The following is a 23,490-nucleotide window of genomic DNA, read 5'->3' on the forward strand; positions in this document are numbered from 1 at the left end:
AGGTCTTAAGTTTGGGCACACCAAGGAACTTGAAAGTTCCCAGGATGTGGTAGTCCCGATTTTGTGATTTATGAGGCTTGAATGAACCTGTCTGAAAATGATCTTAAACTTTATTTGTTTTAAGAGTTTAATAGCCTTCTGATTGTAGGAAATAAAGGGACCATCATTTCAGCTTATTTTCTTCCAGTCTCTATCAAAACAAGTGTTTTAGGGATGATGTGTCCCCCTAGTGTCATTTAAACAAATTGATTAACACTTAAGTGCTTACCTAGTCAGTGCATTGCATAACAGAATGTATCTGTTGGAAATACAAAAGACCAAATTCTGTCCCCACAAATAAAATGAGTCTTCTTGAAGCACAGGATGAAGATGAAATAAAACTTCTGAGCCTTTTTGTAAGAAAAATCCCATTTTTTAACATGTTCATTGTTGCAGGACTACTCATTTTTGTATACTGTGAAATTCATAAAATGGATTTATTGTAATGATTTTTAAAAAGATAGGAATAGGAGAATCCCTGAACCTGAAAACTTCCATGAAAGGGAAGAACCCCACAAACATATTTAGAAACATACTTAGCAGCAGTATTGCTACTTGAAGCTCTGTAATTGACATGCCAAGCAAATGAATGTTTTACTAAATGTTCTGTCCTCAGAGAAACATCATGACTAATGATTTCTAAAGGAGTGTGAAGCTTATCTCTCAAGCACTGGGAATATATATACAGTTGCATGAGTCAGCAGTTGATGATAGCAACCTGAGATTAGCAAGCTTAATCAATTTCATAGTCTAAAATTCTGCTTTAAATATCATTGCCTGAATTAAAGACAGCATAAACAAGAAGAACCAGCCAAAGTGTTCATGAATCAGAAAATTTGTATTTATAAACTTTTTTCCATTCTGTGATAAGCTTCACACAAAGATGGTGGGTGCTGCAGAGTTCTGTTTGTTTGTGGCTATGGGGACCTTCCAGCTTCCTGCAGGACCATGACGCTGTCTATCACAGGGTATGAGATAAGGTGTAGAGGTACAGGATAAGGTGTCTCTTTATCCTTGGGTTAATATCCTTGTATAAAGTTGTAACACTCCTTTGAGTGGTGGAGGAGGAAGAGGACAGAAGTGTACCATCATCTGCTCATGTCCCTGTCTGGGGCTGCAGCTGTCAAAGGCAGGACAACCACTAACTGAAGCAGCCATTCTGTTGCCACAGGCAGCCCCTGCCTCCCTGCCTGGGGATCTACCAGCCTCACAACAAGGTTGTCCATTCCATGCCTCCTTTATGGCTGGGAGAGACCTATCCTGGGCCAAAAACGCTGGCCACCACCAGCGTTCTGCCTACTGACATGGCCACTACATCACTAGGGCTAGGGCCAGGAGCTCAGTCCCACGGTACCCAGTGAAAAAGGGTACAGACCTCCCTTTCCCCATGGCTTTTGGGAGCTTCTGGCTCCCTGTAAGACTACCATGGGGTAGGGCTTGGTGTTATCTTTCCTGTAGACTGTTGGCAGCTCTCCAGCTCGGTGGCAGAGGAGGGAGGAAGAGGATGGGAGTGTGCTGTGGTCCGGTTGTTTCCCTGTCTGGACATCCAGCTGTAGCACAAAGCAGCCACTCTCCATCACCATGGGCAGCCCCAGCCTCTGTGCCCTCCCCTCACTGTCCTTGCTCACCTGGCTGCTCATCTGACAGCTGGTGCTGTCACCAACTGACACTGCCAATGTTTGGCCTGCTGTGACACCACCATGACATCTGTATACTGTTTGGGTAAAAAAATGGCTGGGCCCAAAGAGTTGTGGTGAATGGAGTTAAATCCAGTTGGCAGCTGGTCACAAGTGGTGTTCCCCAGGGCTCAGTACTGGGGCCAGTTCTGTTTAATATCTTTATCAACAATCTGGATGAGGAGGGTGCCCTCAGTAAGTTTGCAGATGACACCAAGTTGGGAGGGAGGGTTGATCTGCATGAGGGTAGGAAGGCTCTGCAGAGGGATCTGGACGGGCTGGGTGGATGGGCTGAGGCCAATTGTATGAGGTTCTACAAGGCCAAGTGCCACGTCCTGCACCTGGGTCACAACAATCCCATGCAGTGCTACAGGCTTGGGGAAGAGTGGCTGGAAAGCTGCCTGGCAGAGAAAGACCTGGGGGTGCTGGTTGACAGCTGGCTGAATGCGAGCCAGCAGTGTGCCCAGGTGGCCAAGAAGGCCAATGGCATCCTGGCCTGTATCAGAAATAGTGTGGCCAGCAGGAACAGGGAGGTGATTGTTCCCCTGTACTGGTGAGGCTGCAGCTTGAGTACTGTGTGTGGTTTTGGGCCCCTCACTACAGGAAAGACATTGAGTTGCTGGAGTGTGTCCAAAGAAGGACAATGAAACTGGTGGAGGGTCTAGAGAACAAGTCTTACGAGGAGCAGTTGAAGGAACTGGGGTTGCCTATTCTGGAGTAAAGGAGGCTGAGGGGAGACCTTATCACTCTCTACAACTACCTGAAAGGAGGTTGTAGCGAGGTGGGTGCTGGTCTCTTTTTCCAAGTAGCAAGTGATAGGATGAGAGGAAATGACCTCAAGTTGTGCCAGGGGAGGTTTAGAATGGATATTAGGAAAAATGTCTTCACTGAAAGGGTTATCAAGTATTAGAATAGGCTGCCCAGCGAAGTGTTTTGAGTCACTATCTCTGGATGTCTTTAAAAGACATGTAGATGTGGTGCTTAGGGATATGGTTTAGTGGTAGACTTGGCAGTGCTAGGTTAATAATTGGACTCAATGATCTTAAGGGTTTTTTCCAGCCTAAATGATTCCATGATTCTGTGAAATATTTCTGTCTTTTTCTCTGTGTAGGCTCTGGGCTGTATCCTGTACTTGCTGTGCTTTAGGCAACATCCATTTGAAGATGGAGCTAAACTTCGCATAGTCAATGGGAAATATGTCATGCCACAAAATGACGCCCGCTATTCTGTGTTTCATGATCTCATTCGTAAGTTTACGGTGTTACTTAATTTGGTGTCTTTATGCATACATCTTATTATTGACAGTGTTGTATTACTGACAGTTAAATGCTGTTGACATGTGATGGTGAAAAAGGTTAACTGCAACAACTTCTTGTTTTATGAAAAATTTTAATCTTTTATCAAAAAACTTGGAGATTTTAAATGAAACTTTTGGGTTTTTAGTGCTGTTGCCTGCCTTGTTTAGGATTTGAATTAGTCCACAGGAGCAACTAGTGTATCAGTTTGATTTCTCTGGATCTGCTTTAGAAGTTGTTTTCTTTAAATTTCAAATAGATCACTGGAAGCTTCAATTACAGTGCCAGAAAAATGTCTCTAACTCCAACAGTATTAGATATAAAGTTACTTCTGAGGTTATTCATTAACTGATCCTCAAATATATTCCTTGAAGTATTCTTAATCCTAAGTGGTGTTTTTTCATGGATACCCGTTATGACAATGATATTTGTAGTTGCTCCGCTCTGTTCATGTGTTTGATTGCTTATTGCACTGGAGTGCAGTGAAGAAATTATTAATCTCTGCTGGGAGAGAAGCTCCGAAGGGTTTCTGTTCCATTGTCTGAATCTCTTTTTTTAGGCTCCACTTTGAAGGTGAACCCAGAGGAGAGATTGTCAATCACTGAACTTGTGAATCAACTGCAGGAGATTGCAGCAGCTAGGAATGTGAATCCTAAATCCCCCGTCACAGAGGTAAAGATGTCTCATAAGGAGTATTATTTATTGGTTAGGTCTCCTTTCTCTCCTCTTTTATCCAGTGAGTGTGAGTTTAGTAACAGATGTCAGGAGAGGTACCCTGTGCCTTAGTCTTTTGAAAATTTCACACTAACTTGTTTCAAAATTCAATTGAATTGATCTGTATCACTTGCTCTTTGAAAGTATACCTTTTAAAGCACAGAGCTTGCATGACATTAAAGGAAGCTAGTTCAGTTCTGCTTGTTGAAAAACTTCTCATAGTCTTGGGTCATTCTTTAGTACAGAAGTGCTCTGTTTGACATGCTGCATTTAATCATAATTGACTTGCACAGAAAAATCTAGTATACGAAGACTCTGCCTGCACTGACTTGAAACCCACTTAGTGTCTTCTGTTGGATGCTTAATTTACACAAAACTGCAAATGAATCAATTAGTGTATCTTAACTTCCTGGCTTTCTCCTGAGGTTCAGCTTGCCTGTTCTCACCAAGTAAAAGTAATTTACAAAGCATGACAAGTTGGCTAAATTGGCAAGAAAATACTCATAGTGAGTATTAATCTCCTCAGCTCCTGGAACAAAATGGAGGCTATGGAAACAATACTCAGCCTCGGACATCTGTGACCTCTATTTCACAGAGCTCCAAGCCTGCAGGACAGCTCAACAATATGTACAATGCAGGTAAGTGCAGAAAGAGACATCATACTAGTGTAAAACCAATTGCATATCTTATATGTGGAAAAAAACCCCCACAACATTTGGGGGTTTTAGACATTTTGCACAAGTACTAGCTATTTTGCATTTATATCGCTGTTTCTAACCTTGTTTTATGTTTCGCAAGGTTTGGTTGTATGTTGAGACATGCAAATGTGAATTTCTCAAGTTCATTGCTGGGCAAGATAAAATTTGGTTTCCTGTGTAAAATAGTTGAAACTAAAATGCACTATTGATCTCTAGAGGTGGGAGAGTTGAAATAAGTGAACTAAAACTTGATGAAAGTGGTGGATACAAGAGCAATAATGTTCTTAAGAACAAGAGCTTTAGAGAAAGTACTCTTCAGGTTATGACAAATTAATAAAAAATAGCTTAAAAAATAGCTTAAACCCCAAACTTTCCGGTTCAATGAGGCAATGATATTTGAAAGGGTCTTGTGTAAAAAGCAGAGTTTAAGAGGAGTTTAAATTTAAACTGTTAAAAGTCTTCTGAGAAAAGTGCTGTATTTTAACTGAAAACTTGTTACATTGTGGCAGAAGTTACTGAAATCAGTACATACCCTGAGTTTGTGCACAATATTGGCTATTTGGTGTAAGAAAGTGACAGTTGTCAAGCAGTTGTTCTGGGAAAGCAAAGACATCAGATATGTTACAACTTCAAAAGATAGCAGCCATTTTGTGTCTTTTGGTATAACTTTATGCTAAAACGTGCTTGTTGTTGGACTACCTCCACCATTAGACACCAAAGAAATGCAGATGCAATTGCAGGGATTTTGACTATGGATCACACTAAGTCATTAATGCTAAGGAGTCACTCACCTGACATGTATTTATTTTGGCCTATGAAAAGCCTGTATGAGGAAGAAATAGTATTTTTCCTTTCTTCCCCCTGAAAAGACTTCTGAGCTTCTGTGATAGTTGAAGCACCTCTGACAGTGACCATAGTCTAAAGCTACTTAGTTTTGTCACTTCCAAAAGACTTGTGGCTGACAGCCTCAAAGGGAAAAAACAGCAGCCTAAATTCAGTTTAGCCTAAACTCAGTACTTTCAGAAATAGCCATAGCTGGCACTGCCTTGAGGCCAGCTAATTATGGGAGGATTGTGCAGGGAGGACTTTGGGAGAAGGTTGCACCATAGGACATTAATGGTGAGGAGAAGGAGTTGTGGTTCCATCTGAGGAAAAACAGTAGTTGGACTAGCAGTACTAAATTGAGTCAACCAAAACACATCTCAAAAATGACACAATTAAAAGCTGACATACCCATTCTGTAAAAATGGATATTCCAGAGTTCATTCAGTTGAAAATACTTGCACTTAATATAGTAAAGAAAATGAGAAACTTGATAGGTTTATTTGCATCCAATTTCTTATTAAAAGGCAATTTCTGCACCCATCTTGTCACATATCATATGTGAATATGGAACATTTCAATTAATGTAGAAGATATCAAGGGAATATTTCATACTGTATTCAGTTTTCTTTCCAGCTCGATATTTCTTGCTTGATATTAGCAATTCAGCATAAGTAATGAGACAAAGGATATCAATGTTCCAGGGAAACTTTTAAAATTGGGTAATATTTATTAGAGTAGTGCTGTCTGTATATCAATTTCTGTGGAAGAATCCAGCTTCCTAATTGGATTATAATCAAAAGGCTGTCTGGCCATCTGTTTTGTGCAAGAATGAGTACTGTTTGTTGTATACAATCATATTAATAGGGATGTTGTGCTGGGATGCTGTGCTTAAAGTAACTTAATTATGCCAGCTGCTTTTGAAGCCCTATATTAAAATGTCTCTACTGGGGGTGCTTAAGTAGATATGCTAATGATAAGCTGCACTTTAAGAGGCTGATACTAAAAAAAGACAGTATTTTGCTGTACTGGCAATTTGAAATAAATGCTTTACTTTCAGAACAAGGTGTAGCCTGTATGTGCATTCACTTCCAGCTTTGTAGGCAACTTGCTTTGGTATGGAGCCCATTCCAGGATACAACTTAAAGTACAATTATTTTTATTCAACTACTCTAGGCCTGACCGTTGCGGAATGTGACCAGACTTATGGAGGGTTCTTTGATATTCTGAGGGGTGGAACAGAGCGATTTTTCACTAATATTAAGGATACATCTTCTAAAGTTATCCAGTCTGTGGCCAAGTGAGTAAAAAAAAAAAAAAAAAAAAAAAATTAAAATTGTGCTGGTGAGAGTTCTAAATGAAGGGTCAGGAGCTTATTCCAGAAATTATCAAGTTTAGCATACTTTTCCAAGTATGAGCTCTAATAGTTGGTAGCTAGCCCTGAGATTTTAAGAATGATAGTAATACAAAAGTTACTTGAGCAATCATTTACTGGAAATGAGATTGTTGGGGGCAAAAGCCTGTCCTTAAGTACTACTTTACCTGCTGTATTCTGGATACTGAAAGCTTAGGAGAGATGAGCAGGTGGGGGCTGGAGCAGGGTGGAGAGGTATGGACTAGGACTATCATGGTTCAGAGTGAATAAATTGAATTAGTAGATAGGGCCTCCGTGAATAAGAAAAGAAGAAAAAAAGATGGAGCAGTGAAAGGGAATGGAGGTGAGAAGAAAAACTGCGGGGAAATAGTATATGGACTCATCTGTCCAGTTTAGTTTTCAGGTGGAATTCTATGCCCTCAAAGGGCAAAGTGAGAGGATCTGCATTGTTTGTCTCCTTTGCCCTGCATTACATGGAAGAATACTCTCCTGTTTCTATGTATGTGTTCTCGGATACCTAGTCTGTGATTATTTCTTTCTAATCAGATTTTCAGTCCTATTCAAAATGTTTCTAGTACCTCTATGTGATCGATATTAATCAATCTGTATGACTCATACTTTTTAAACTTCTAATCAAAAAGTGTAAAAGGTTTTTCTTAATTATAGGAAGAGCAGGTAAGTCACTGCTGAATACCATGATTGAACAAGAGCCTCCTAAGGAATATTGTGTCCTTCACTGTAGGGTTTGTGGCCCTTTAATTGGAATACTGTGCTATGGCTTGTGAAATCTATTGCTTGCAAAATGTTTTTCTGTCACTGAGTGTAATTTCTGTGTAATGCTGCTCTAAAATCTTTGTAATGATCAGATAAGTTAGATCTGTAGATCTTGCACCTCTGTAGACCCTTCAACTGCATTTTTAGCTGTTTGCTTTTACATTTAGTCTGTTTAAACTTCCTATGTGTGGCTTAGGCCAGGTTCTCTATTTTTTAAAGGTCACAAAAGCTATGCAGCTTTGGTTTGTCCTTAAGCTTTCTATAGCTTTTGACACACTAGAATCAAAGTTTTCACCCCAGGGAAACCACACTGACACAAGAGAAGACAGGGAGGTGTGCAAGGGAAATGAACTGTTGCATGATGAAAGTGGTAACTTGTTAGCAGCTTAGCAGAACTGTAGGAGTTCCATGTATGAAGTAACATGGTGAGCTACAACTTCTAAGTGACTGCTCCCAATTTTATTTCTTTGGCATGTGCTGTCTTGCAGGCCTCTGTTCTTTACCTCCTTGTACCTGTTACCTTCCGTGGAACTGATCTTCCTCTCCCCTCCACTTCAGTCTTACTTCTGTTCCTTTTGTTCTATCTTGTTAAATGAAATTTCCTGTGTGGTAAAACATGGAAATATTCTGCAGATTCCTTGCCTTTGACAGCTCTACTATTTATAAACTTGAAGGTACTTAATTCCTTGTCTTAAATTCTGCCAGCTTTGCTTAGATTTAAGTCTTGCAGCAGAGATTACTTTTCTTCCTTTGTGACAGATAACACTTAAATTCTTCTCTACCTTTGACAAAGTTATAAGCCCTACTTTCCCATGCCTGTGTTCCTGTATTAGATCTTACTTGTACTATATTTTGATTGTACACTACGTGCTTCTGAAGCACTCCTGCACTTTGCTTTCTTGGGCTCTTGAGTCCACTTGACTTTATGAATTGTTATGCCTCCATCAATCAGTTATGTTTGAAGTTTTCCTTTCCTGCTCTTGCAAGCGGCTTCTTCCTTAAAGGCCACTGGAAGTTTAATTACTTTTTTGAATTTCATCTTGTGCCATTTTCCCCTTTTCTAGTGGTCAGTTAGGACTGTCTAAAATTGACTTTTTAATATGGAATGGCTTATGCTGTGCCTGCACCTTATTCTAAATTTCTCCTCCCTGCTAGGTGTCTGGCTTTTTGCTTTGTGTGATTTCCTTTGTTCCATTCTAAGTGTAGTGTGCAAGGAATAAAACAGTAACTGTACATCCAACTGCATCTGTAGAGCTCATCTGGCAGCTTCTGAAGTCTAGGACAGTGAGTTCTTGCTGTCCGAAAAGATGCTGTTCAGTTCCCATGATCTTCTTTACAATTGTTTGTTTAGATTATGGTGACTGCCCCAAATAAGTCTTGCATCTCTTATTCTTAGAGTTACGATGCTACTTCTGAGTTCCTAGTTAGTGTTCTGTGGCTGAACAATACGCTTGGCATGTTAGTTAGAATCCCTTTTTTGACAGAACTTGGAAAGTATGATTGAGATGGAACTTGAGGCTCTTGAGTCCTACACAGACCCCATGGCAGGATCGTATACGCTTTAAATTTGCGTGGGACATAAGGAACTGTTAGAATTCTCCAAACTGCTTCAAACCTTATCTGGCATGACTCTTTACTTTGTGGTAGTGTTTGAGCCTCTCTCAGGGATGTGACTGCTGTTGGAGACATTTTAGTGCATGTCTTGTGGAACATACTAAGTATTAGTCAAAGAAAAGCTTACTACTTTTACATGTTATTTGTATTAATTACAGAACATCACATGTGGATTTTTACTACAACTGAGTAGCTTGTGAATGTAACTGTTTGATGTGGTTTTGGTTTGTAGCTCTTAATGGGTGGGAGTATTGTAATATCCAAATTAGATCAATGAGCCACAGACCTTCTCCAGCTAATGGGGGATGCAGCACTTCCACGGGCTGTGATGAATTGACAGAGGATTGTCAGACAGTGTAAAGTCCCAAGGTTCATCATGAGGGGATCAGTCCCTCACAGATGTTTTGGACTGGGCTGATTGAATAAGGGTTTATATTTAGGTGACTTTGTATGCATCACCGCCGTTGACAGAGCATGTGAGACTGTCAGATTTTTGTTTAAGCTCTGCACTAACACAAACAAATCTTGGTTTTGTAGAGGACTCTATCTTCATACAACTTTGTTTTCTTGTGTTACCTAAGTGAATTTGGCCATTGGGTTGGGGAGTGAAAGAAGAGGAGGGAATTCAGTGAGTACATAATTATGTTGGTGAGAACCAGTTACTTCAGTACTTATTTTCTTTTGGTATTTAATCAATACTGAAAGAGAAACTCCTTCCACTTGTAATTTGCCAATATTCTTTAGTAGCCCTTAGTTCTGTAATTTCCATTCCTTGATAAGTCTTATGAATATTTTGAATCTTAACTGTATTTAACAGGTCACTGAAATGGCAAAACATGAATTAACGTGAACAATACTTAATGTTATGCAGAACCTAAGGTAGTCTCAGGTTCTTCAGCATTTAACGTTCTTAGCATTTAACATTCACTATGCTGCTGAGAGTCCCACACTGGGCTTGTGCATTCTTAACCTATTTATGCTTTAACTGAGCTGAAGTGTTAATTCTCTTTTTGCATCTACTATAGGACTTATCTGTTTATATCATGGTCATTCTCTGCCTTTACAAACTTGTTTTGTGGCTACAGCTGGTACCATCAGGGACGTGGGAATACCTCTTCTACTTTTGCATCCTTGACTGCCTTTCCAAAACTCTTCAGCAAACATGAGAAGCAGACATTCTGGAAAAACTAAAATGTCTCTTCCTTTCGTGCATTTTCCTCACCACACTTAAGCATTCCTTGTGTTGGAGTCTGTCATCTCATTAGGCAGGCTCTCTCCTTCCTACTTACCATTGCTTTCCTGAATTGTGGAGTTATTTCCTTTTTCTGCAGACAGACTTCTTTTTCACTGAATCCAAACTACAGTGGAAGAGTTACTGTTCAGTAGTTGCTACAAAAAAGTTAATTTTTTCTTCTCTCCCATAGCTGCCTTTACCTTAATTCAAATTTTGATCTCTTATTTATCCTAATAAGTGATAAATTCAGAAAACTAAAACACATGTCACAGGCTACTAGGAACAGAAGAGTGAATGAAGGCCGTCTTTGTTGTCCGCCAGGCCACCTCACTTGCAAGTGTTGCAGTCGCTTGCAGATTCAGGTCAGGCAGAATCAGTTTATAGCTACATGAGAGAGAACACAGACCAACAGAGGTTCAGCCCTCTGTTGATACAAACTGACCTAAAAGAAAGTACTGGGGTGTACACGCACTTAAGAGCAGATGCATGTTGCTCTGTGAAGGGGCCTAAATACAGCAGAGCAGCGTCTGCATCAAAGGGAACTTTGTTCCAGCAGATGTACCCGTGTGTGCCTGATAACTCAGTCTGCAGCCATGTGGCCTCAACATACCTCTGTTCAGCTCATCCACCTCTTGCTTGTGATGCTGCTGTGCCCTTGACCAGCTTTTATGCTTATTGAGGTCTGTATCCACACAGGTTACAGATGCCCTGCCAAAAAACATACATAAATGTTTTAAGTATCTGGTCTTCACTGGTATTGAAAGCAGCATGCTGAACTTAAGATCACTCTTGTTTTGCTTTGTCAGAACATTCTCTTTCACTGAAGAGATTATAATCTAGTAATCTAGGGAACAATCAGATGCCTTTTATTGCTAGCTTTCTTTGTTTCTAAGGTAATTTTGTTTCTGGTTTGCTGCATTAATGTTTTATTTCATGGACCTTTGTGTTGTACTAGGTAGTTGAATGATGAATTCAGTTCTGTGAAGCAAACCCAAGTGGGAACAGATTGATGTGAACTTCGGTGCTGCATTTCATCCTGGCTTTTAAAAAATAAACTGCAAAAATGGTGGTGTTTTTCTACTCTTATGAGCATAGAGATGTCTGGAGGAAGACTGCTTAGTGTTAGAGCATTATTTTTAACTGAAGATAATGGTTTGTGTGCTCACATGGTAGCTGTGCTGGTCAGTCTGTCATTCTTTATTCTTTCCCGTCTTCAGCTGTTAGTAATACAAGGTAACTATGCACTGTTGCAGAATTTTGTGCTGCATCCTAACTAGTTTATTTTGTGAATTTAATTGTTAATTCTAATTTAATTGTTTTAAACTTAATTTGCTGGAATGATCTTTTTGTTTAGTATTAGTTATGGGCTTTTAAATGCAGCTGTTCTCTGACAAGATTAATAATGCCAACCATATACACAGTGAAAAGCTTTTAACATCTAATTAAAATTTCTGATTTTATTTAGGTATTTATTCTGCAAAATGAGAATTCATATTTTCTTTGCTACATTTCCCACTAGACTTCTCACTAAAAAGCCTTGAAGTAGCCTGGTATCATCAGAAAAGTGGCTAAATATTGGTGTCAAAGTACTTTCCTGTTTAGCTTAATTAGAGCCTTAAAAAGCGCACCGAGTTTTCCATATAGATCACAAGCCAGAAGTGCTCCATGCAATCTCTTGATTTGTTTGCATGATCTACTCTTACCACCTCCCAGCAACATTGCTATGTAAATGAAATTTCTGCTGTTAATAACATGAAGGACCTTATTCCTGACATTTATTTACAGGGTTGTATCTTGAAATGTGTAGCAATGCTTACCAGTGTGAAGAATATGCATTTTTTCACCTTCCTGCCATTTAAAGCAATCTCAGTTACCAGTTTGATGTGAAACACTCCACTAAAAACAGAGTACGTTATGTTCAAGTCTTACTACTGAAGCTCTGAAATCTTCAGAATGAAGTTCAAGGAAGGTCACATGTCATAGAGCGCTTATGTTGATTTTGCAGTTTAGCAGCTACATTTTAATTAAGGCAGCACAAACATTCTGAAGCTTTTTCAGTTTAACAGGCTTCAAGTTGCTGCTTAACGTCAGTGTTACAGTATTGAAGAGATAATGGTTCTTTGTTCTCAGGCTATCGTATTAGGTGGTTCTTTATCTTGATATCAAAAAAGTTGATATCATTAGAATGTTCTGCATGTTTTCTTGCTTGAAGCTGGTGGGTGTAAGCAACAAATAACATTTGACACTTCTCAATCATATAAAGGACTATGTTCATCACTAATTTTAATAAGAAATTATTATCTGTGAATGTAAATTCCTACCTTAATTAGTTCAGTTGCAACAGTGTTACCACTTGAGCTACATGATGAAGTTATGTCCTTCCAAAGGTGCAAAGAATTTTGAAGTAGAGTTTAGTGGGCCATTTTGTCTACCTCCTTACGCAAGATTTTTGAAGGCTGAATTTTTTAGTGCCTTGTCTAGTGAAACTCTCAAACTTCCTTGTGGTGATTTCCATTTGTCTCAAGACCTTGGGTCATTATCGTTGTTAGGACAGTGATTATGGCATTTTGCATAAATACTGTTTAATGTGCTTTCAGAACAGTTGTTCTTGCCTTACCTAAAATTGTCTTCCTAATCCTTGTAAATTCAATAATCTTTTATGAATCTCCCCAGCCTCCTTCATGTTTACTAGCAAGCAGTAAAGAATCAAAGCATAATGTTCTTTTGATGTTTCAGAATTTGAGTGCAGTGTACCAGGTCTGCTCTTTCAAGCAGTGTCTTGAAACTTGGCAGCAATATGAAAATATTGCTTTGATAGTGCCTCTGCATTCCTTAAACATGCATCATAGTGTTGTGATGATATTTTGATATTCTGGAGATATGCTACTGACTTAAGTTAGGGATATCTAAATCAAATTCTGTAGGTGAGGTTTGTTCTTAGTTTGCCAGTCAGAAGTGCAGACCTATGTGATTATACTCAGGGATGTTGGCCAGCACTGGAGGCTCTTCAGTCTTTTTCTTGAGCTTTTTTGTCCTGCTACATAGCAGATAACCTAGAAACAAAAAAATAATAGTGGTCTTAAAATAGTAAATTGTTGGCATGGTGTGGGTGGTTAGGGAGAGATGAAGGGAATGGAGCTAAATTAAAAAAAAAAATCACTGATAGATTATTTTTCAAAAAGGCTGCTCTTTAAGACTGTGCATAACTGTCTGAGAAAGAGATAAGTAATGAGTAAGGCCTTGCTTACTATAGGAGTTTTGGAAGTGAATTTTTGGAGGAAAGATTTAAATGAGGAAAGAGATTCAGGTTCTCTCTATTCATATGGAATCCAGAAATTGGGCAGTGTGGCCATCTAGGCCAGAGAGTAACATGCCAGAGTTACATAATTTAAAATGTAATGTTTTAACAAATGATCTTTGTTCTAAGAATTATGATGTCCTCCATTAAAGATATTAATGCATCCTCATTAGGCTTTCAAACTGATACCTACAATGAACCTTTATCAGTAAGAGCAGTGTCTAGAGGAATGAGTTAAACATTGAAGGCATCTGTACAAAATCGCCAGAGATGGTTTTGTTGCAACCAATATAAATGAGTAACTGTTCAAATACAACATCCAGTCTGAAAACTCTAGTCTGAAGCATGAGGTAACAAGCCTTAGCTGGAAGAAATGAAACTTTATTCATGGTGGTGAGCTTTAGACTTATGGCTTGAATGGTTCTATTTCATAGTATTAACTCCAATGTGTTCTGTTTCAGTTATGCAAAAGGAGACTTGGATATATCATACATCACTTCCAGAATTGCTGGTATGATAGCTATGTCTGTCTTAAGAATAATTTCTGATTGTTCTTAATATATGAAAAAAGTAAATACTTCATCTGGTGTTTGTTGTTCTGTCTTCAGTGATGTCCTTTCCAGCTGAAGGTGTAGAATCTGCCATCAGAAATAACATAGAAGATGTGCGGTTATGTCTGGACTCTAAACATCCTGGCCACTATGCTGTGTACAATCTCTCTCCAAGAACATACAGGCCTTCAAGATTCCATAATAGGGTGTGTATAGTTTTTGTGTATTTCTGTAAAAGGTCTTTCAACACAATGTCTTGGTTATACCTTCAGTTTTTTTATTGTGAAATATGTTAAAGTAGGCTGCATAATCAAAAAGATGACAAAAGAGTAAGTATAAACATAAGGTCAAAGAATAACCTATATTGTGTTTGTCTTTCAATCCAAACTTAACTGATTAAAGACTAATCAGTTAAAGACAAAGTATTGTCACACCTGAAAAAACAATTACCACCTCTTTGGGTGGAAGCGGTCAACTTTTATCTGCATCTGGTTCAGTATGAGGTTCAGGCAGAGGCTGTTTAACATGGAAGGCAAAGCTTAATCACACAGGAAACCCTCTGCATGATAATTTGGAGCAGGTACCTCAAAACAAAAATCTTCAGCAATGCTTTTGAGCACTAGATTGCTGAAAAGTCCACTGAGGCTGACATAGTGAACTGATTTATTCCTCATCCCACAAAGCTATCAATCTCTGCTTATGGAATGATAAATTCTGTCACTGGGAAACTGTTTACTCTGGAGATGGTTTTTTGGTTATGCAAGTCTGTGGTCCCTGTACACTGATATTCCTCATGTATTGGTACTGTGAATGGTACAAGCTAACGTACCAATGAGCACAGCTAGATCTACCAGTAATCTGGAAATCTTCTGGTCTACATTTATCTTTTTGACATTCATTTTGTCTTCTGATCTTTGTTTTACTGGGAAGTAATAGCAGATCATAACTTGTTAAAACATTGTAGATTCCTGCCCACTTTATTGACTGGGAGTATTTAGAATGTTTCTGCAAAACATTGTCTTCTGTTTAAAAGCAAAAAAAGGCAGCTATTCTACTTGGAAAACAAACTCTTTAAATATATTAAGGAAACTTCCCCTGTCTATCTTTGAAATCTAGATGCACAGTGAGCAATACTGACTGACTTAACTTCATTATTCAGTGATAGGTGAGAGCAGCCATGGAGGAAGCTAAGGAAGCTTAGTTTTTCTTTAGTGCCTGCAAAAGATGATTATGGCAAGCCTTAAACTTGATCAGAGGAGAACAGCTTCTGAAATTCTTAATTCTGACACTTTGCATAGTAGGTGTTTATGAAATTATATATTCTTTCTTGCTTGCTGTATACTATCTGTATGAAACTTTTACAAATTTCTGTAACCTTGATTAAAGTTAATGGTAGTTTTGAATTCTTCTCTGCTAGTTTTGAGTCCTACTTGGAATAGGTTGCTCAGATTGTGCATTTTCCATCATTCTGCTGATGATCAGAACATTTTGAGCTTAAAACATAGCCAAAGGAAAAGAAGGTAATGTTGTATGGTATACATCTTGTAACAAAACCAGTGTTTGAGCAGAAAGTAAACGGTAAATCAGAAAAAAGTCAGTTCTTGCTTTTTAGAATACACCTGCTTTTGTAGATTGTTTTCTAGCTTGTAGGTATAATGCTGCAATATGATTCTTTCACTGCTGTTCTAATATTTGAGGTGTACTGAAGCCCACATTGAATCCTGTGGTGAACAGGAATATAAAGGACTGCTTGCCTTAGCTTTTATTCGTTCACTGGTGACTTTGCATAAGCTTGCGCTAACAAAAGAATGTACAATTTAAATCTCTCAAGTGATGCTTTCTGAAACTGTCCTCTTTTTTAATTAAAATACTAGAATACAGTGAACAGCTGTAGGAGACTTTGTATGCCAGACCGTTTCTTTCAGCCTTTTTTCCTGAGCTTTGCACAAAAACAATCTCACTGAGAATTTTTTGTGATACTCAGTTGATGCAGGTAATTCATCTCAGAGTAACCCTTGAACTTTTTTATCTGGGTAAGAAAACACGTTGCTGATAGCAAAATTTGGTCTTCCACATTCAGCAGTTGTGGTCCCGGCTAAAAAGAAATAGAAAAAGCTTGCTTTATAAGTTGTTTGTTAGATGTGACCAAGGAAACATCTAATCTTTTGGCGTTGCATGTGCTCAAGGATCAGGTTTCATATACTGCATTCTTACTGGACAGCTGATTTTAAGAATCTAGACTCTTCAGCAGTGAAGCTGATTATTCAGTAGTGTTTTGTAGCACTTATTGCAGAAGGAATATTACTTAACTGAAGAGGCTCTTTGAATAAAGGACAAATGTAAAAGCAAACCAAGTCTTCCTGTTTGTTGGGTTTTTTTTTTTTGCTTAAGAATATGTGCACAAATAAGTTGAAAGCTGTTTTACTTTATTCCTTGCTCTAAGAAAATTTCAGGTAGTAATCTGAGTTGTTACTTCTAGTGCAGCAGACTGCAGACAGGACTGGAGTTTTATTGCACTTCACACTATACAGTGGTGAGACTACTTTTCTTGAGCATCTTGCATAATTTCTACCTGAAGGTGGCATTAAGGTGTAAAATTGCCTCATATACACAGCTTATGCTGTGCAAATGTGTGTGATTACTTAATCTCATTTCTCACCTCTACTGTCTCTCATTGCAGGTTTCTGAATGTGGCTGGCCAGCAAGACGAGCACCAAATCTTCAGAATCTTTATAGCATATGCAAGAACATGCATTTATGGCTGAAACAAGACCAGAAAAATGTTTGCATTGTGCACTGCCTTGTAAGAAGTTGGTTTAAGTTGAAGTGCTTTGCTCAATCCAGCTTTAAATTGTGAATAAGGATGCTAGTATCCACTCAGTTTGTGAATATTACTGGCTTCCTTTACTGTGAGGCTTGGGGGCAATTCCATCCTTAGCAAAGTTATTTGCATAAATTTTCTCCTTCCGCAAATTAGTAGGGTAGTGTAGCCTTTGCTTACTTGCATGTAGCATGGAAGGCAGTATATAGGAGGGATTAAGGCAAAGTAGCCTTTGGGAGAAAGAATCTGCTCTACTATTTCAGTGTTTGCTCTATTTTTTGTTCATGTTTTCTGAGTGACAGCTGGGTATACACTGCATTTCCTACTACTGTCCATTTCGAATGTAATCTGTATCTGCAGAATTGCAGAAACTGACTATGATAGACTTTTGGTGGCACTTGCTTTTGCTGGTGGCAGGTTGCTATGTAACTTTCACTGTTCTCTAATGTATCATTAACCTTGATATAACCCCCCAAAGCAGTAAAACTCTCAAAGAGCCACCTCATGTCCAAAGGGGGTGAGGGGAGAGGAATGAATTTAAAGAATAGTTACTACGCTCAAGACTTGAAAGCATGAGGTTACTGTTATGTTTGTGTAAGAGAATTGCGTGCAAAATTTTGACATTCTTTTCCTGCAGTAAAAAGATAAACATGACAGTTGTTACAATGTGTATGATGCTGCTGGAAAGCATTCAAAACCAGTCCTTTCATATGGTATAGCAGTCTATATGGAATATCACTATCGGAATCTAAAGACTTGTTAATCTAGCAAAGTGTACTTCCTTAAACAGAGTTTTATGAGGAAAAAATCAGTTAATGCCAGCTCCTGAAAACTGATGGGATTTTCAGTGCAGCTGTGAGGTTAGGGATACAATTCTATATTAAAGTGATACTTAAGTATCTTGGTATCACATGATTGGTCAAGTAGGTAAGAAGCAGATGGGAAGAATTAGCCCCAGTTTTTGTAAGATCTTTCCCTTGAAGTGTTTCCTTTAAGGTACCTAACTCATTCCTTTTCTTCAGGTGTGAGGTAAGCTTGTGTATATATGGCTGCATGCCAGATGTGATGTGAGGAGCATATACCAGAACTACTAGAAATTAATGATAGCTGCAATATGTGTCTTGGATTCATCTAGCTGGAAATTTTTGTAGATTTAAAAGCTAGGAAATCTAGGTTAAAAAGAATGCTTTGTCTGGTAGAGAGAGAATTTTTTTAGTCTAATGCACTTTCTTGGATAACAAAACATAAGAGTTGCTTCTTGTAATGGCGAAACTGCCTCTAGATGGCTGGGATTCAGAACCAGGTAGGGCTTCCTGTTTTTCTGATCTTTACTGTGGAGGTTTGCCATAATGCAGTGAATTGCTAAATTTTTACATTGTAATTTGAGTGATCCAGTTGAGAACAAGCAGTGGAAAACAAGATTTAAATGGCAGCTCCGTGCTTTAGCTACAGTTAAGTCTTTTTGGACTGGCAATGATGGGGATCTGTTTTTAACTGGTATCCTGTTCTGCTGATACTGTCACACTGTAGCACATATGCCAGAGGCTGGAGTAGCTCCTTGACATCTGCAATAACACTTTGTTCTGTGTAATTATTTGGGGCCATGCAGTGATCGTCATCCTTGAAAAGTTGCACAGCTTTAAGAACTTAATGGCAAAGAGACTTGCAACTGGCTATGCTGCAGCTCTTTCAGTGTGCTTAAGTGTTCCTTCAGGTAGCTTTATTTGACCTGTGTTTAAATGAACCAAGTTAAGATAATTATGCACACACAAGGAAAAGTTATGTTTTATTTATTTTATGAAGGTTATTTCTTTTCAAAATAATTTAGACACAACTCCTCTAGTTTTTTGAGACTTTGGGACAAAACTTATGCTCAAAATCTAGCTTTTTCCAATAATGATTGTTTATGCCTGAGGATTGTTTATTTTGGTAGCCGAGATCTTACCATCTCATTTCTGTATGGGAGTGTTTCTTTTGCTCTCATTCTCAACTTATCAAACTTCTTTCTGAAGTGCAAGGTTCTGTCATCAGATTTGTTTACTAATGAATAAGATATTCTTTATTTTGAATGCTGTATTTCTGGTTGTAAAGTAGTCTTTAAAGTCTTGTAAAGTTGTCCTCTGACTTCATGCCATGGTTGCAAAGGGTTTGCTGTGACTTGTTTGCTGACATCTTTGTACAATGACTTTTCTCCCCTTGGTATAGTGCTTTAATGTGGAAGTGGCTTTGTAATGCAAGTGTACATAGGTCACTGCTTGTTGTGCTGATCAGTATTGGTCCATTCTTCCCTTGTATTCATTAATGTTTTGTCCTAAGTGTAGGCTCTCAGGGTGGGACCATGGTTTTGTTTCATCTGTGTGAAATTTAACTGAAAGGCAGGGTCCAGCCCACAGAATCATAGACTAGTTCAGTGACTTCTGGAAATCATTGGGCTTGCTAGTTACACCAGCAGTAATAATATTGATTTGTTGAACTGCTCTTTAAAGATCTCACTGTTATGGAGCTGGCAGACCTTTTCATTGATCTATGTAATGGTAAGAGTAGAAGCCTGGCTTTGAAGGAAATGCCTGTTAAAAAACTTGAGAGATTCTGTTCTGTCAACCATTACCTCTTCTGAATCTTCAGTCTTCTGTAGTGTAGGGATGAGTGTGCGATGCGTGTAGCTGTGGTCCCTGCAGAAAGAGGTTCATTGTTTTAATTTCCTTCTCTTAGTTTAACAGCTTGCCACAAATCTCAGGCAGTCTTAGTCAGAAGACTAAAGTGTTCAGTGTGGCTTAGTTGTTCTGAATCTTAGGACTTCTCTTGTAGCAGAAGTCCATGGTTATCAGCCAAAAATAGCACTGAACTGGTGTTTCAGGTAGCAGCCAGGAAACAAACTTAAAAATGGATATTAGAGACAATAAGGTAGTAAATGTCAATTGAAAATTTCAAACAGTGTTAAAGTAAAGCAATTACTCACATTTGAGCAAGCAGATAATATGTAGTATCTTTTGTATTGTGTGGAAATTGAATGAAAACATTTCACATTCAGATACAAACTTCAAATCTAATGATCGCACTAGACCTTGGATTTCATTAACATTAAATAAGGAGATAGCATATTCTTCAGTAACTTCTGTTATGCTTTTTCCACTAGGTTTAATAACAAAGTTACGCTTTTTTTTGTAGGATGGAAGAGCAGCGTCTGCTGTTGTAGTTTGTTCTTTTCTGTGTTTCTGTCGTCTCTTCACTACTGCTGAAGCTGCAGTTTATATGTTCAGTATGAAACGCTGTCCTCCTGGCATTTGGCCTTCTCATAAAAGGTACAGTATCAGTCTGTAGGGTACTGTTGAAGCAAGTAGTTATGCAGTTATGAATATGCTACTATTTTTGCAGGATGCTTTTTAGGAAGATAAATTATTTCAATAGTGTCTGTGTTCAAACAGCAAAATACTTGGAAAAATAGATGTATCATGAGTAGAGAAAGTAGTTCTGAATTCTGTGAGCCCTTAAGTTACTCATGATCTTCTTCTCAAAGTGAGTTGAATATGACCTGTAGTGAAGAAATGTTAGGAATGAAAACAAGGGTATGTAGTGCTTTTGAATGCTCTTAAGTATAAAATCCTCTTCCACATGTGTAAGACTTATTCCATATTTTAAAAATTTATTACAATAGGCTTCATTCTCTATGTCAGAACACTGCAAGTTCTGTGAAAAGACCAGTAATGATTTCTGTTTAGGTAAGAATGCCTTCTGCTTTTTAAAGGAGTGCATGCAGAGGTGACTTTCATATACTTTGACAAATGTTTTAAACTGAATATTTGATTTAATTTGATAGATCTTATAAAAATGAAGCATCAGTAACAAGTGACACTGGTAGTAAGGGTGTTTCCTACAAGAAGGATTGGATACAGAAAGGTGAGAAGTAAGGAGTAGTTAAGTATAAATGATGGATTATGCTGTTGTACAGATTTATTTTGAGTATATTTAATGGGTCCTCTAAATATAACTTTTATTGATGAAGATAAACTTAAAGCCTTTGAGTTAGTAGCTCCAGAACTCCTGTGCAACTTTTATCCATTAAGTGTAAGATACAAAATAAATAGTTCTCCTAGTTTGGCATTTTAAGGCCTTTGGAAAGAGTGACTAGTTTGTTCTACAAGTTAATGTATGTAAAGCTACCAACCTAAGGCAACGTCTGGAGCTGTCTGGAAGGTGGGACACAGGTGCAGATAAGTTCATATGCAGTGCTGTATTCAATTTTCTGGGCAGTATATTTTTCTGTTGTGATGCAGCCATGAGGCTTTCGTACAGAAACTGTGTTGCTGTCCTTAAATTGAGAGGCTGGCTAGGGATCATAAATATTTCTCCATGTTTCTATTTCATTTTCCTCTTTGTGAAATTCTATCAGATTTGAAAATCCATTTACTGGAAGTGCTGCTAAGTGTTCCCAGTGTTTATTATTAGCGCTTGTCACTGCTCAGTGGCTGGATATGAATAGAAGTCACCTACCTGTTAACTCATTTTTAGAATTTGGTTCTCTGGCTAAATGAATATGTTTGGTTTTGGCAGATACATTGAATACATGTGTGACATGATGGCTGAAGAACCCATTATTCCTCACAGCAAGCCCATCCTTGTCAGATCAATCGTCATGACTCCTGTTCCTCTTTTCAGTAAGCAGCGTAATGGCTGCAGGCCTTTTTGTGAAGTTTATGTGGGAGATGAGAGAGTAACCACTACTTCCCAGGAATATGACAAAATGAAGTAAGTACAGGTTGTGATTTGCTCTGAAACAGCACATTATTTTTTTCTGTACTAACTTAAATATGAAGTCCTTACGGTGGGGAGAAAGCATGATTTTGCATGTGCCAGTTGAGCAGAAAGCTTCTTTAATGTACAGAACAGCTCCTCTCTCCCGTTTTAACTGATCTTGGAAGGTAAATCATGGGGAAAAGACAACATGGTTATAATGGCAGCTTGGATCTGTTCCTGCAGAAAGTGGGGATGATGGTGGGGTGGCACAGTGGCCACTGGGAGGCAGAGGTGAGCAAGACCCTCTTTCACTCGATGTGGTGTAAACTGGGAAGATTGATTCCTCATGTACAGGTACTGAACTGAACATCACGTCTCAGTCACAGAAACAGTAAGGATCCCACAGGCATGGTAACTGTAAAGGGAGTGCTTATTAGCCCCTGTACGGCTCTGGTGTCTGCTGTTATAATACAGCAGAGGAATTGGAAATGGTACTAGTAATGCTAGGTGTAGATAGTTGCAGACAGAGGAAAGGTGAGAGAATACTGAAGTCCTTCTAGCTTTCCTATAAATCCAAGCCCTGTAAGGAGTTTAATGACTTTGAAGAGAGCAGGAAGAGAAACATCTGGGGGGTGTTATAATAACATTTTCCTTTTTTTTTCTCTACCACACTGTCCCTTGGTGGGAGTCCTAACATACCACAGCAGTGCAGCTATGGTTTCTTTCTGCACCTTTCTTTGGAACAGCTTTCTTCAGGATATCCTGTCTCTTGCATTTCCCAGCAGCAACCTGAAGACATGTTTCTCCCATATTTAATTTGAGAACTATGGGTCTAAATATGTCTGTTGCTCTGCTGTAGGCAACTGTTAGTTAGTCTTGTTATTTTTAGAGCAGCTTTTAAGTTTTGATCATTCAGAGCAAATTCCTTCTCTCTAAGTAAGAACTTGAAGCAGATTTTTATGGGTTGATATTGAAGGCCTTGGAGAAACCCAACTAAACATAAGGTAGTAAGCTTTTTTTTTTTTTTTTTAGATTAACTTAACTGTGGTTATATGTTTTTTCTTCAGGGAGTTTAAAATTGAAGATGGGAAAGCAGTAATTCCACTAGGTATAACAGTCCAGGGAGATGTTCTCATTGTGATCTATCATGCCAGGTCAACACTAGGAGGCAGACTACAAGCCAAGGTAATGATAAATTTAAGAGCCTACATGGAAGATTTGCTTTTTCTTGTTGCAGTTTTGTATCATACTTGTATTTGTGATCTCATTAAGTACATGGCTTTATTTGCTATTCTTTGTTCAAAGAAATATGTGATTTTTTCATGTGCTTGGGAATTCAGCCTTTTCAAGCCTAGTAAGTATATCCAGTCTTAATGCTCTGCATGTAGATGCTTTGGTAAGCATTTCTGGAAATTACTTTAGTAGTGACTTATTATATTTGCATGGAAAGCCTCTAGCCAGTTTTTTGAGGCAGTGATTATTATCTGTTAAGTTGCACAATAAGCCAGAAGTTTTTAATTCCATACACACAAATTGCAACCTAAGGAAAAATACACTCAGTAGAAAAGTGGAATTCCAGGGGACTGCGTTTACAAAACAGGCTAGAAAAATCCATTTGGTTTTGTACCCTGTTTCTAGAGCTAGGTAGAGTTTTTATAGCTGATTTTCTTACGGGTCTTTGTTCTCTGAGGGAGAATGCATATTTCCTTTTTTAATTCACCTATGTATGCAAATGTATTGCAAGATCACAGAAAAGTTGCTGATGAAGACTATCTTCAAATTTCTAAAAAAGAAGCTTTTTTTTTTTTCCCCAATGAATAACCCAAGTTAAACTTGGAGGTCCAT

At 38.4% G+C, this 23,490-nt stretch overlaps 1 protein-coding gene across 3 annotated transcripts in view; it reads left to right on the plus strand.

Annotated features, from left to right (window-relative positions):
* Positions 1-23,490, plus strand: part of GAK (cyclin G associated kinase) — a 74,094-nt gene that overhangs the window by 20,221 nt on the left and 30,383 nt on the right. For all 3 annotated transcript variants that reach the window (XM_069777003.1, XM_069777001.1, XM_069777002.1), the window contains exons 8-17: positions 2,827-2,962; positions 3,570-3,682; positions 4,251-4,362; positions 6,421-6,544; positions 14,001-14,050; positions 14,148-14,296; positions 16,771-16,893; positions 20,080-20,213; positions 21,463-21,657; positions 22,713-22,830. In XM_069777003.1, coding sequence (XP_069633104.1) covers positions 2,827-2,962; positions 3,570-3,682; positions 4,251-4,362; positions 6,421-6,544; positions 14,001-14,050; positions 14,148-14,296; positions 16,771-16,893; positions 20,080-20,213; positions 21,463-21,657; positions 22,713-22,830 — 1,254 coding nt within the window. The remainder of the gene's footprint in view (positions 1-2,826; positions 2,963-3,569; positions 3,683-4,250; positions 4,363-6,420; positions 6,545-14,000; positions 14,051-14,147; positions 14,297-16,770; positions 16,894-20,079; positions 20,214-21,462; positions 21,658-22,712; positions 22,831-23,490) is intronic.

Source organism: Haliaeetus albicilla, chromosome Z (assembly GCF_947461875.1).
Source record: "Haliaeetus albicilla chromosome Z, bHalAlb1.1, whole genome shotgun sequence".
Lineage (NCBI taxonomy): Eukaryota > Metazoa > Chordata > Aves > Accipitriformes > Accipitridae > Haliaeetus > Haliaeetus albicilla.